Source organism: Columba livia, chromosome 2, assembly GCF_036013475.1.
Source record: "Columba livia isolate bColLiv1 breed racing homer chromosome 2, bColLiv1.pat.W.v2, whole genome shotgun sequence".
In the NCBI taxonomy this organism is placed as follows: Eukaryota; Metazoa; Chordata; class Aves; order Columbiformes; family Columbidae; genus Columba; species Columba livia.
In genome coordinates, this window is record NC_088603.1 from 57,190,009 (window position 1) to 57,204,703 (window position 14,695).

General features: G+C 41.6%; 1 protein-coding gene across 1 annotated transcript in view; it reads right to left on the reverse strand.

The window, feature by feature from the left end:
- LANCL2 (LanC like glutathione S-transferase 2) overlaps positions 1-14,695 on the reverse strand; it is a 34,372-nt gene that overhangs the window by 11,427 nt on the left and 8,250 nt on the right. The window contains exons 2-5 of the mRNA XM_065052102.1: positions 9,441-9,558; positions 6,084-6,291; positions 3,786-3,933; positions 3,017-3,163 (exon numbers count right to left, since the gene is read on the reverse strand). Coding sequence (XP_064908174.1) covers positions 3,017-3,163; positions 3,786-3,933; positions 6,084-6,291; positions 9,441-9,558 — 621 coding nt within the window. The remainder of the gene's footprint in view (positions 1-3,016; positions 3,164-3,785; positions 3,934-6,083; positions 6,292-9,440; positions 9,559-14,695) is intronic.

Here is a 14,695-nt window from a genome sequence, read left to right on the forward strand (position 1 = left end):
AAAGGTTTATGAAGGTTCAAGTTTTCCATCATAAACAAAATGCCCTGAAGCTATGGACTATAAATCTGCATTTCCAATTTCAGAAGCAATAGTTACTTCTCCAGGTAGCTAAATGTCTTTGTAGTAGAAACTCATCCTTAGATTGCTCTTCTGAATTTTCTTTCTCGTTTCTCCTATTTATTAACAGATCCACCAACCTGTACACTCCTTGTAAGTAAAGGTATCTGTTGTGTTTACTGTTGTTCTTTGGTGATATTCTCTCCCCTACCAGCCCATTTTACAGTATTTTCCTAACAGAGCTCTCATTTTTTACACAGCCTGCATGATTTCTGGAAATCCTGCAAGCTGCGGGAACAACCGCAGAAATTTGAGTGTACCGAAGCCTAATAGCTGAGCTGATTTTCTAAAATAACTTGTCTTTGTTGATGACTCGATGTCGTGTTTCCCACCAGCTCCAGCACATTTGCAGGTGAACACACTGCCGCAATTCACAATCCTACAGCCAAATGAAGGAAGACTTTCAATAGCTGTATTTTCAGTAATGTGAAAAAGCCAAAAGCTTGTATTTGACCTCAGCCAGGAAAGCTTTGCCAAACTTCTACGTACCAAGTCCCTCAAGCAAACTCTACTTCTGAGTGGTACAGAACCCTTCACACTGCTCATCAGACCTATACCTGAATACAGGTCAGCTTATCATGAAGAACACCATGGAGATGATCAGCCCTCACTCAGATGCTGACCTGTGGGGCTGGGATGCTCTCGGGGAAGCTTTGCTTTGGGGCTCTGATTTCATGCTGCACCCCTGGAGCAGAAGGAAAAGCAGACAGGCACGAGCAAGACGTTTAACGTCTTCAGTCCTGAGCTGTGCAAGGCAAGCCCAGCCCATCTGTCCTTGAGAGGTGGAACATGAAGAGCAGAGGTCTTTACAAACCTCCTTCTCACCTTGTGCTTCTGAGAAGATCTCAGTACCAGCGAGTTCTTTGCCCCAGCTACTGAGGTTCACAGCACCTACTTCCAACAGCAAAAAAGGCACCTAGAGGTACATGTCCTGACTCTGGCCAAGAGAATGACACGCAAACAGAAATTTTTGCCTCAGGGTTAGTGAAAGAGGCTACGATTAGAGATTCCCCAGCAAGCATTTCAGAATTCTCCCTTAACCTCCTGGATAAGTTATTCAACACTGTTGAGCTCTTACTCTTCCAGTAGTCTTCTCTAAGTAAATCCAGCGATACACGTTTCCTCACAAAGCTGTTGTACAGAAAAGATGACCTTCACATCTCAGGTGCTACCTTGGACACCCTTTTTTGTTATCAAACAACCACTCTCCAAACCATCTCCTGAATTCTTTGTTGAAAATACAGAAAAATTCTCATTTGGCGTGGGAGGGATGGGGAAAAGATAGGCTCTAATATGCCATCTTCTTCTGCAGTGGATGACTCAATTCTGCATGACTCACAATATTTAATGTACAGTGAAAAGGCAGTAATCTAATGCTGCATAAACAATGGCTTTGTGGTATTCTTAAAAGCAACAATTATATGTAAAGGAAAAGATAGTTACGATTTTAACATGTAGACAGAGTAGCTTCTGCTTAAACCAAAAAGCACTGTGCAATTATTTCTGCTATCAGCCTTGAATAGTAAATGAAGGATGGAACCTTTAAAGAGGCTTCTTTAAAGGACCGGATGTTTCTTAGAAAATCTTGTAGAGCCAGAGAAGGAAGAATGGAAGCCAGAAAAATGAGGGAGCTAGAAGGGGGTGGATCACCTTGTTGAAGAAAGTGGGAAGACAAGGGCACAGGAAATCAGAGCAGCCTGAGGCCCCAGCGAGATGGTCACTGCAGAAAACGGGGAGTTAAGTGAGGGTAAGAAATGCCCCCAGGTAGGAGAGCAGTAGCCACTTCCACAGCAAAGTCAGCCGCTTCAGCCTCAGCTACTGGTGGAAGCAATGTGAGCTAATCTGAAACAGATGGAAAGAAGTCACAGCATCTTTTGCAAATGAGACACGGCTGAGCAGTGACAACACCAAATACCAGCTCCGTCACTTCTGCAGTGAACACTTGTACACAGCTTCAGTCTGCAAGGATGTATGATCCTTCTACTTGCCACAAGGGAGGTCATTCTCATTAGCTGGTAAGAAAATTAATATTTACAAAGATGCACAGACTGGAAGCACCTTTGAAAAACAAACAGGTACAATATAAATTTTGCAGCTCTATGGCCATCTTCTGTAATGAATTTTCTGGCTCTTTTTCCAGATTGTACGAAAGAAATAAGATATACAGGTCTGTTTTGAAAAACGTTATAATCCTATTGGAGAATCTCAGGGCAGGGGGGAATAGATTTAAGAGTGGGAAAGAGGAGGTATACGGAAGAGAGGAATTTCACTCAAGATAAGAGAAAGGGGAGAGCAGGAGTCATAAAGGCACAAGAAACATCAGATTTTTGGGCAAAGAAATAGGGGGAGATAAGGAAGAGGAAGAACATTTAAAGAATAAAAGCATACTGAAGACTAATGTGTGATTAAGGATAGTCTTACAAAAGCTTCAAGACAGTGAAAATAACAAGTTACTGGAGAAGAGAGGAAGGGCATGGAGGGCAGGAGGCACCAGCAGTGTACTCATTTAAAAATAGCAAAAAATTGAAGATTAAGAGTGATGGATGGTGATTAGCTGGTCTAACTGCAGGCACCAGAAGAATTAAGTATGAGGATGAGGGAAGGCACGTCACTGTCTCTGCTGAGGATAACAACCTTCAGCTCATGGAATGCCAGTGCTCTGAACCACAACTTATGGTTAATTCACTCTTATGTGAGGATATCCAAGTCACAGTTTTCTTCTGCTACCACGGCCTGATCTGGCATCTCTGCATAGCTCTGTGCTGCAGAGTCTCACACCAAGTTGTGAGACCATGACCCAGTAGAACACTGGACATTCATGAAAACTGAAGATAAGATCCTCTGATACAAAGCAAGAAATAACTGATGTTTCACCCCTGCCCACAGAAGATGCTCTTACCTGCATGAGCATGTAATAGATCCCAGCCACTCCATGGGCTGCTCCAACATATTGCTTCCTGTGCCACTGGTACAACAGAGGACAACGGTCTGTTTTCCGTTCTTCCTTCGAAAAGTTTTTCCCCGATTCAATAATAGCATCTATTACCTAAGAAAGAGAACACACCCCTTCTGTCTGTCTTGCTTGGATTCAGAGGGTTTTGCTTTGTTATAATTAAAACCACAGTAAAGAATAAGCCACAATAAACAGTGACAGGACAAAGATACTCTATTCATTTGGACTTGAGTGTTGAGGTAGAAATGGAATTTTTCCTGAATGATGGAATCACTTATCTTTCTAAGAGTAGAAATTAAATATATTAATACTTCTAAATCACTTTTTTTAACAGGTCTGACTTCTCTGGTTCTGGTATATACAGAAGAGCTGTGCATTTTCTCCCCACTGAATTCTCCTCCTTTTCACTTAAGCACTTCCACACTTCTGTCTCAAAGTTTTTCATAACAATTTGTCATGCTAAAATGTTCCAAAACTAGTTACTTATTAGATTCATTTCCATGGCTGGCCATGGACCCATGTGCACTGGTCTATCTCAGTCCCAGCTGGGCAGCAGGGAAAGGGAGAAGAGATTGAAGGCATGAATGAGTTCCCAGTTCAAGAACACTCTCGTCTCCAGCATCTCTCTCTCAATCCCTTGAATTATGTGAAGGAGCGATTCCAGCTCAATCCCACTGATGCTGTGGCACTGGAGAGAGAAAAGTAAGCATCTTACCTCTTTGATAACAGACTGTGGGACAGTGTCCGGACCAATTTCAGTATTCAGGTACAGCAAGGCATATAGGTAACCTGCTCTGCCATAAAGCAGCTCATCTGGAAGTTCAGCATCTGTGCTTACAACTGTCCTTTGGAGCTGCAACAACCTGCATCAGAAAAGGGAGGTAGAGAGAGAGAGCATCTTGAGACCATATTGGACCATGTATTGCACAAGGCACCAATCAAACCAGAAACAGAATGAGTGCTGAAGCCCCACCAAGTTTCCTTCAGTCACCCCCAGTTCAGGCAGCTGCCAGGGTTACACACAGGAGCTCTGCGTGCCTGTCATCCTCGACAAACAGGCAACTTGGAGCCAGAGCCAGGAGAGTACTAGCACAACTATCAGGTTTTTGTGCAGACAGAAAAAGGTGTGTGGGTACGGGGTCGGGTAGGATGAGACCAGGGAAATACTCCAACAAATAGGGAGCATCACCTGAAGCCTCTGGATTTTTTGCCTAAGCAAGGACCTTTAATTGTAGATGTGTAAGAGGGAAATAACAAAGCAAAACAAAAAACCCAGCATCACTATTCAGTACTCCCTCTCCCTAGACAACATGTGTCAAATGTTTAGCAGCTCAGTTATGAAAAGGGCACTGCTATCACGCAGAAGTGTTTTGCTTGCCTTTAGTGATGGAAAAAAACCTTGTGCTGGCCATTGCAACTCGTATTTGTTCCAAAGAGACTCCCTGCTATTACTGCACCCGTCTCCGTTAGAACTGAGGTGGACCAGAGATCTGTGTTTCTGGCTATTCCCTCCCTGTCACTTTCTATCTTTTGTGATTAAATCGGCAATTAAATGAAACCATGGAGATGATCATACTTTAAATCGGTGAAGGTGGCAAAATAATCTGGTTTAAGACTAAATTCATTTCCCAGACTGCTCAGCAACCACTACGCAGCAGAAATGTTAGCATTAACATCATGTTGAAGAAAAACACAGACCCCAATGATTTGTTTATGCTGTCACTGCTTAATGCCAGGGAAAAGCCACTCTCCCTCAAAAGAAAAAATTATCACTCCTTTTGTGGAAGTATTCTTTGAACTTATAATCAAATTATTTTCTGTTAAACCATTTTATTATTCAAATAATAAAACTGGACAGCTACAAGGTAAAAAGCTGAAAGTGCAGTCATAGCTTACATTTTGACATCTATAATACGCCACTCAGTTGGTGTCTTTATATTTGTAAACAGAAAAGGAAGAAAAGGAACAAATAATCAAACTAACCTCCTTTTCAGTCCTCTTCCTAGAAATGACTTTGCAAGCAGAGTTGAGACTAAAACATTTATCGCTAATCTCATTTTGCTACACTCATGCTTTATGCTTTCCTAGCTGCATCCAAAATGACATTTCCAAGTTCACTGCCAGTTCTGAAAGCAAAAAAACCCAAACCTACCACCCATTTCAAAACTGAAATATTCAGGAACAGCAACAGAGATTAATCATACTACGGTTCTAGATTAGAAAGAGACCAACTGTATTTCCAAATATAAACCAGAATGGAGATGAGGACACAAGGACAGCCCACAAATTCTGGCAGCCTAAGGTATGCTGCTAGATCGCTAGTGGGTAGATTGCTGGTGCTGAATGCAAACCCCATAGGGCTCCAGTGCTTCCAGCCCTCGCCAGGACAGCAATCAGCTCCATGCTAGCAAAGGGACAGTCAGTTCTCCAAGGAAGCTATATGTCTAAATGGGATTTCTCAAGACATTTGTTACACTTAGCTTACTTTGAAAAGGGGCTGGATTTTTTTCAGGCTACCCTTCTTATGCTCTGACCTAATTAAAGCCTCTGTTTTATGAAATAATTTTTACGTATCAATCCAATGTACAATGTTTCTGTCTGGATATTTCCAGATCCCTGAAGTGTAGATGTTTTGTAATGAACCTACATTTAAGACCCACGCTTTACAGGAAGCATCGCATACTGCCCAAGCACTACATATTGCTGATGACAAGCATACGGCTTTTGTTAAATGTCACTTCAATGTGACAAAATCAAAATGTGCATGCACTACAGATATGGCCAGGACATCCTGTCCTTACAGCAATAGAGCACTCAAGATAACTCGCTAAATACGAATCAAGTGTAAGCCAGCTTTAATAAAGCATATTTTGTAATCTTCTACAGAAAATGCATTGGGGAAAAAGCATCTCCATTTTTTAATCCTGTCCTTCAAAACTCTACTTGCTAATGCTACTGAACCAATGCTCTCTACAAATGAAGGGCATGGCTTTTTCCACCATCAACCACTTACTTGGCAACACATTCTTTAGATTCACTGTCGTTTTTCAGCTTGTGATAAACTACTGCACCCACTGCTAGTGGCCCAGCATCACCACAGAGGAAAGTAACTCTTCTGCCATTCAGATTGCGAAGGATTCTCTTCACATAATCAAGAGATCGCTGCAAATGGCTCTGGTTTTTTGTGACGCGATACAATTGCAGATATAAGAGGGCAATACCTGGAAGAACCACATGAAAAAACAGATAGTTTAATTTACTTCTCCTTCTAAGTATATCATATTCCACTCTTTAGTGCCTCTGAACCAATAACTCAAATGCAAACAGGCATTTGGGCAATTAAAACACATCAGTCGAGGGAAGGCATCAGGCCACCTATTTTGATCACATTTCAATTTGGATTGTGACAAAAATTTAAAAAAAAATCAGACTGTAGCCCAATGGCAGACTCATAGAACAAAGAAAATTCATGATACACTTGGTGAAGAAAACACTGAAGGCTCAAAATTTTGGGCTAACAAGTATGACCAAGTACATTGACCATACAATACTCATCTATTACATGCAAGAAGTTACTAATTTTCCACTTGCTTTGTAAAAGGATCTTTTGATGAATTTTTGGATTCAACTTGCCAAGTTCTTATAACACTTACATGTATTTCACAACAAGATAAGTCGAGCTCATTTGTAAAAGCCAGAAAGCAAGCAGGTCCTCAGAGAATGCCAGAAGGTAACATCAAGTTTCACTCCATTAAACTCACTACATAGTTCTCCATTAAAACCAAATAAACCAAAACCTTAAAAATTACAACAATGGAGACTGCAGAAAGTGAAACAAATACATCTAAGTGGATGTTTTTTGGCCAACTGCAAGTGGACACATGTAGAAGCAAAACGTTTACCTTCAGACCACACTGCATCCCAAACTCCTGTTTCTGAATGGGAGGAGCATTCTCCTGAGCCACGACTAAAGCAGAGAATACACAAGGCTCACTTAGATCCACAGAGAGGTGGCTTGAGGAGTATGAGAAGAATGGCACTACAAGAGTGCTGCTAAATCCTCAGATGTTCTCTGGACCAGCTCTGAATAGGCCTTTCCAGATGAGTCCATGAGGAGAGTTGCAGAACTTGGTTAGCCCCATTCAGTGGTACAGGAACTTAGGGTCTACTTACTAGGATTTCTGTAACCCTTTTTTATATTGCAAAAAATGTGTAGATATCTGGACTTGATCAAATGATGATCAAAAAAGTAGCCATGAGGCCCAATTCATCCAACCCTTCCTTGAGCAACACCCTTAAAATGGCCCCTCCAAGGTATGCGGCACATACAAAAAGGACTTGTATAAGGCAAGATGGACTCTAACATTGACTCTTACGATTGTTACGTGCCAACAGTATCCGCTCCAAGATTTAAAAGATGTTTCACAAAGTACAAGCCAATGCTCAGGACTGCACTGTCAATAAGATCTGTCTACACTTGGTACATAAGAAGCATGGCAGTTGTTTTCAGCATTGTTTTTACCTTCTGATTTGTACACTAGTAAAATGCTGCAAGTAGCAAGTCTGGGGAGAAAGTATTTGCACTAAGTATTTTGAAAGCCAGATCATTTAAATATTTTTATTCAGAGTCACTTCCACAGGAGCCTTGAAAGAAGTTTACAGTTTGGAATAGATGTAGTTGGTTATCCTTCTACAGGATGGAAAAAAACCCACTCTCATTTAACTGTGTTACTTGTTCATCTGTCTTCTTGTTTCAGCTAATGACGGCTGTGTTACTTTTAGGTTATGACTCATTTTCTGCATGCTCTGGTTTATCAGCCGTAACTTCAGTTGTCAGTCACAGTGTCAGAACACAGCTCCCTGGGAGCCGTTCTGTAATGAAAGCGCAAGAATGCCCACCACTTGAGATCTTCTGTACTCACTTAGCAGCCGCTCACTTTCAGACCTTGAAACATGTCTGAGTTATCTAAACTTCCCCACCCATCCACCCACAGCACCATCTGTACTCAAACATTAAGAAGAAAGCAAAGAAGTAGTACCCTTTCATTGCCAGAATTAAGCCTAACCACAGGCAAAGCCTGAAGAGTTTTTCCAAGCTGCTCCTCCTCACAACACAAGGGTAAAATAGATCTCCTTGAGGCTCACAGAATCATACAATGTCCTGAGTTGGAAGGGACCCACAAGGATCACTGAATCCAACATCCCTGCATATGACAGCCCCAAAATTCACATCATGTGTCTGAGGGCATTGTTCAGTCTCTTCTTGAACACTGTCAGGCTTGAAGCTGTGACTGCCTCCCTGGGGAGCCTGTTCCAGTGCTCCACCACCCTCTGGGGGAAGAACCTTTTCCTAATGTCCAACCTAAACCTCCCCTTACACATCTTCCTGCCACTCCCTTCGGTTCTGTCATTCGTCACCAGAGAGAAAAAGATCAGCACCTGCTCCTCCTCCCCTTGTGAGGAAGCTGCAGCCCCCATGAGGTCTCCTCTCATTCTCCTCCAGGCTGAACAAAAAAAGTGACTTTAGCTGCTCCTCATACACCTTCCTGTCCAAACCCTTCACCAACTTTGTAGCCCTATTTCAAACATGTTGTACTAAAAACATAAATGTCTGAAGCATGAGCTAGACAGAGCAGGAACAGAATATGCCACTGTAACAGTAAAGTGGCACTTAAGAGGTCAAGACAGAAAAGCGTTTTGGCAGCTGGAAAAGCAGCGGCTGCATCAGCTTGACAACTGCAGGCTCTGCCTAAAGGATCAGAAGGGCTCATTCACATTTGGACACCATCAGTGACGCAATGCTAAATGAACAACAGTACCTAGCAATAACCAGCACGTGCTTCTTTATCTTCATGCACTTGCCCATCCTGCAACCTCACCCCCATAATCCCTGTCCACACATGTGCATTTTACCATTTTTGGACAGACAGAACAAGCAGAGACAAAGCACAAAACAGCTCCTACCGCCAAATGATTAGAAGATGCTGTTACGGTCAGACAACTGCTAACCATCGGTCATTTGAACAGAAAAAGGTGAAAATAACCCATTTTAATAAAATGTTAAAGAAACTAGAAGTAAGTCAAAAGAAGGAATAGTCTTAGAAAATCCACTTCTTTTTGCAAGATAAAGATCTCCATATACAAAAGCCAATTATCTCTCTGTAACTAGATCCTTTGCCCACTGAAATCAATGCAAGTCATTTCAGACAGTAGCAACTAAGGGTCCAGAGCTAAAAGAAACCAACTCACACAAATGTCAGTATTAAGAGTATTTCTGCTGCTCATGTGAGAATATCAGGACCTCCTGCTGTGAACAAACCCAGTCACACCATTTAACAAACATGCTTCATTCAAATCCTAGCTTTCTCACCAGTCCAGCCAGTATAGGCAGAGCAGTCATGTGGATCTGCTGTCTTCAGCCCTTCCTCCATTTGTTGCAGAAGGTCTTTGATTTTTGTCTGGATCCGTTTTGAGAACCGAGCACTGACCTGAAAACAGGAGAGAGGAGAAAGGGAGAGAGTCAGCAAAGGAAAGAAAGGAAAGAATCTAAGAACACAAGCTGGCTGCTCCACTTTCTTGTTTGATTAAAAAAAAAAAAAGAATAAAAGAAAGAAAACCAAACAAAAGATCACCAGGGAATAAAGGGAATAAATACTACATGCAGTAATCAGCAGTGGCAAGGTGGTCCATCTTAAGTGTGTCCCACGTAATGCATTCCGATTACATATTACAATAAGTTACTAGTATCTACATTAGACAAAAACTACCTGAGGATGCTTTGAAGTCACATGAAGAACAGCTACAGACACTGCGACTGTATGTAATTATATGCTGCCTCTTATCTCAGGCTCCTAGTAAAGTAAGCAAAGCTTCTCTCAGCTGAGTAAAAAGTGAATAGAAGCAAACAGAAGACAACCATCTGCTGGCATCCCATGGGCCAGTACTCCATTCAGGGTCCTGGCACCAAGACCACACTATGGAGGAACACAGCATAGTGAACCTACAAGCCCTGTGTAATAGGTGCTTGCTCTCATCACAACGTCCCTGTGCATCCTTTGTGGCACTATGGAGCAGGGAACAGCCAAAGGAAAATAAATGCTCATATTCGAGACAACAAAATCAAAGCCAAGCGATCATCTACAATGATGTGCTCAATTACATCATCCATGACGCATTCACATTTTCTTCCTAAATCCAAGACTCTTTGATGTCCCAGTTTGTGATCACCACATAGAAGGCAAGTTGCTAGAGCCATAAAATGCCCTTCCTCTTGTTTCTTGTTCCCTCTCCTCTCCTCTCCTCTCCTCTCCTCTCCTCTCCCTAAAACAATATCAGGATTGACATGCTTTATCATGAAAGGAGGTTGTTAAATGAACTATTAAAGAATAACTACCTAACATAATGAGCTAGACACAAAGATGAGTAAAAGGAGCTCATGCAGGAAGCTGATGAAACTATCTTTTGATTTTACTCATTGCATGCTTTTACTTTTGACCAAGAAAAGTTTACATTGATGCTATATATGGAATATAACACAGGATAATTTACTCTAGCCACTATTTCTCTCTCATTAAGCACAGTGTATGAGCAGATACATTACTAATTACTCCCTTAAACCTATGGAATGTGGAAATAATTAATTAGAATTTACTACCCTATTAACTTCAGGAAGTCCCTTCACAGGACACATCTGCATATGAGCGGGAACATCACAATGCTCAAAAATGTTGTTTGTTTTTCCTGTAAACAGTATCACTTATTGATCAGCTTTTCCTATTAACACATTTATTAAAAGCTTTTTCCTATATTTAAATAGAGCCTAAGGTCTAGGTTAAGTTATAAAACAATTTGCCTTCTACAGAGCTAGAGAAGGAGGAAAAAAAAACCAACCCTCTCCCTTCCTGGGCTATAGGAAAAGCTTTACCATTACCAGACAATTGCATCACTCTGACAAAACAGTGATGTAGTGATGTACACCGACTTCGTGCCACTCAAAAGTATTTTCTGAATGTGCTTCTTCCACCATTTACAGAAAGCTCCAACCATACAACACTTGTCACCCAAGTCTCAGTTATCCAGGAACATCTAGAGGAGAAACTCTGTAGGATTATGGAAGCCAGGAGAGCTTCCCCACTTCCCAAACCAAGAGTCACAACACAATGGTCATCATCACGCAGAAAAACAGCATTATGAAATTTGGCTAGCGGTCAGCTTACACTGAGAATAAGCTACTGTTTCCTGGACAGTGCTTGATCTCCTTCCACAACTTTCTTCCCCAATCTGCTCCCAAATAACAGCTGGAACAAATCAGATTTGTCAAGGCTTAGTTTTATGTTAAACACATCTACATTTATGATGTTTTACCAGAGAAGGAGAAATTAGCTCTACTAGGAAGGCAAGTTCTATTTTATTACAATATATCCCAAAAAGGAAAGGTTCAGATAAATGACAGGTCCTGAATGCCACCGTGCAACTGATTACTCAAAATACACCACATTTTGTACTCTTGTTCAGAGGGGAACTTAAAATAAAAACCAGTGAATCCAAATATCCATTCAACAGACTCAGAAATCAGAAAGATAATAGGAATTACACAAGTCCTCTGACACATTCAGAAGTCTGCAGAGTCAACAGTTCAAATCAATTTTATGATGGTGGGACAGGAAGCAAAAAGGAAACTGTGTTATTATATCTCATGTCACACACATACCACTCTAGGAAGGAGCTACAGCCCCTTAACCTTCTCCAGGAAGTCTAGAAGTAGCAACTGTGGCAGTTGCACATCCCCCTGAGATCTAGAGCCTTCAATGGGGCAGTGGATGGCTCTTCTAGCACCTTTGTGCCCCACTGTGCCTGTCTCTACATACACATCTAGAGTGGTACCAAGGTGTCGATAGTCACATCCTCCCCTACCCCAGGACAGGGTGACTTCACCTCCACCAGCTGATGGGGCAGGGTCATTAGTAGAGGAGGTGCCCAGAGTAGCTGCAAAGCTTCTGGAACATGTTGTAATGGCCACAGCCAGATCTGACCAGGCTATAAAACGGGGTTCCCACCGAAGGGAGTCTGTGAACTGGAGCCCTCTCCTTAGACAGGAACACCATCTAAGGAAAACTTCCTGGGACTGAGAGTGCCTCACCTCCTCATTTGGGTGAGTGGTTATTTACTGGATATATCCTTGAATGAGTCCTTGCCTAGCCCAGATGAATACTTATTTCTTGTGGGTACCCTGGAGTCAGAGGGCTCTGGTTTTGTTACTTGTGAGTACCCTGGATTCAGAGGGCTCTGTTTTTGTTTCTTGGGAGTGTGTGCGTGCATGCTGTGGATCCTCATTATTCTTATTTTGCTGTACCCCAATAAACTCCTCAACTGATATCCAAACCTGTATTTTATGTTGTCAGAGTGCTAACTAACTGTATAAACCCTGTTTCTATTTGGTTTATTGGCTGCACTTTTCCAGCTGAAGTCTGTTTTGGAACTTTTTGTCCACCTAAAACTGATTTCGGGGTGCCTCCATGACAGCAACCAAACACAGTAAGTATCCAAGATCTACTCCTTAGCCTTAATGTGGCATTAATTATATTTTTGTTAGGAAACTGTACCATGCACATATAAGACAACACCCCCGCCTTTTAACTAGTTGAGTGAATTCTCAACACAAAGCATAACCTGTCCCAAGGCCAGGGCTTCTCTCCTTCAAAAAGACAGCTATGCCAAGGCTAAGGCATATGGTGAAACAGCGTGAGGGTATCCACGTGGATATATCCAGGCATGGCACTGAGTTTATCTGGCAAGAGTGATCTAAGGTTTCAGACTCCTGGTTTGTTTACCTACTGCATATCACAAGCAAGCTGGTTATCTTTTTGTCCTGACAATATACCTGCTGTTACCAAATCAGGATGTTTTTTATCAAGCACCAGATCCAATTACTCAGAGGCCGGAGGGGAGGACTAGGACATCAGGACACCTAGGTTCTGCTTCGAAAGCTTTGTCCCATATGAGTAATTTAGCTCAGGTTGGCATTTCCCTTTTTCTAAAATGGGAATTGTAACTCACCTATCTTGATTCAGTGCTTTGAAAAGCACAGATGAAAGGATTTTTTAATTATTTATCAGCCCAAACAAAGCTACTCCCAAGCTATGCCACTGTGAATAGGTTATGAGTGGCAACTCAGTTTTCCCCACCTGCCTACTCCTCCACCACTGCCTTTGTTTTTGGTTGCTCTGAAGCTTTAACAATTGAACGCCATCACTGTTCATTTGATAAGATTCCGCTATAAGCTTATAACTGATGCTTACATGCACTGGAATAAATAAATTACATAAAGAAATTGATGTTGAAAGGTGGGTTTATAAACCTCCTTCAAAGAATCTTACGGCAGCATTACAGCTGAGCAAAAAGCACACTAATTTGTGTTGAGCACAGACTGATTTTCATGAGAAACATATTCAGTTCATGAGAATGATTCCAATTGGCATTCACACTTACCTGCAGATGACTCTTGTAATTCCTGTTGGAGAAAACAAAAACCAGGAAGCTTGACCTCTGATACCCAGTACCACATTTACTCCTGGTTCACAACAGAATGCATGATAACCGGAGCTGAAGAGTATCTTTAACAAGTTAGCAATGGTTCTCTCCAGGAATTCAACTGCTGCATTACTCCTCTGCTGCTACAGGGAGAACAGCACTGTCATCCCAACCACTGCTCACGTTTTAGATCAGCAAAGCACACACACACAAAATGCAAGTTCATTTCCCACAATACTCAACAGAACGCTGCACCATATTGATTATGGTAACAAGAAGGGGTCATTATCAGCGTGAAACAAAAGCAGTGCAGAAAAATACAAATATGTTGGTTTTGCAAATTGATTGTTCTCTGATTTATTTGAACCACATCAAGTTTTCCATTGCAATGAGGTGGTATACAAAGCTACATCCCAATCCAAAGCCTTTTAAAGACAACAAAAACATAAGGAATGTAAGTGTATACGCAACATTGCTCGCCTTTGGCTCTAATAGCATAGTGTACAAATCATGCTGTGTTTGTCAGCAATAGCTGTTTCCCCTATTTTCTTTCATTTGTATGGTTTCTAAAAAGAACTTAAATCATCTTCTTTTGTAAACTCAGCACTAAAACTACACAAACATTACAAAAAATACACCACCATGCAAATAAAAATCTCCTAAAAGAAACACACATATCACTTGCATTTGATAGGACAATGACACACCAATTCTTACTGACCTACCTCTCCATTACAGCCATATTCAGCTTTATAACTGCGATTTTAAAACAAACAAGCACCAAGAGCAGATGAGGCAACAAGCAGCTGCTATGTAAGTGGTTTAGAGCATGATTTCTGGCAGGTAAGAAAAGCCTGTAACTTAGTCTTCCATGCACATTTGGACCAGACATCACAGTGCTCACGTAAGTCTGACAACCCAACTGCGAGACTTCATGCCACTTGTTTTGTGGTCAGAAGTAACACTGGTTTGACAAACACAGGGTGAGTTATCTCATTTGCCTTTGTCAAAGGCATTTAGATACCAATGTGTTTTTCACAAACACCTCTCAGCGTTTATTTGCATCATGACACATCTATGTCAAGTCCTTGTCAC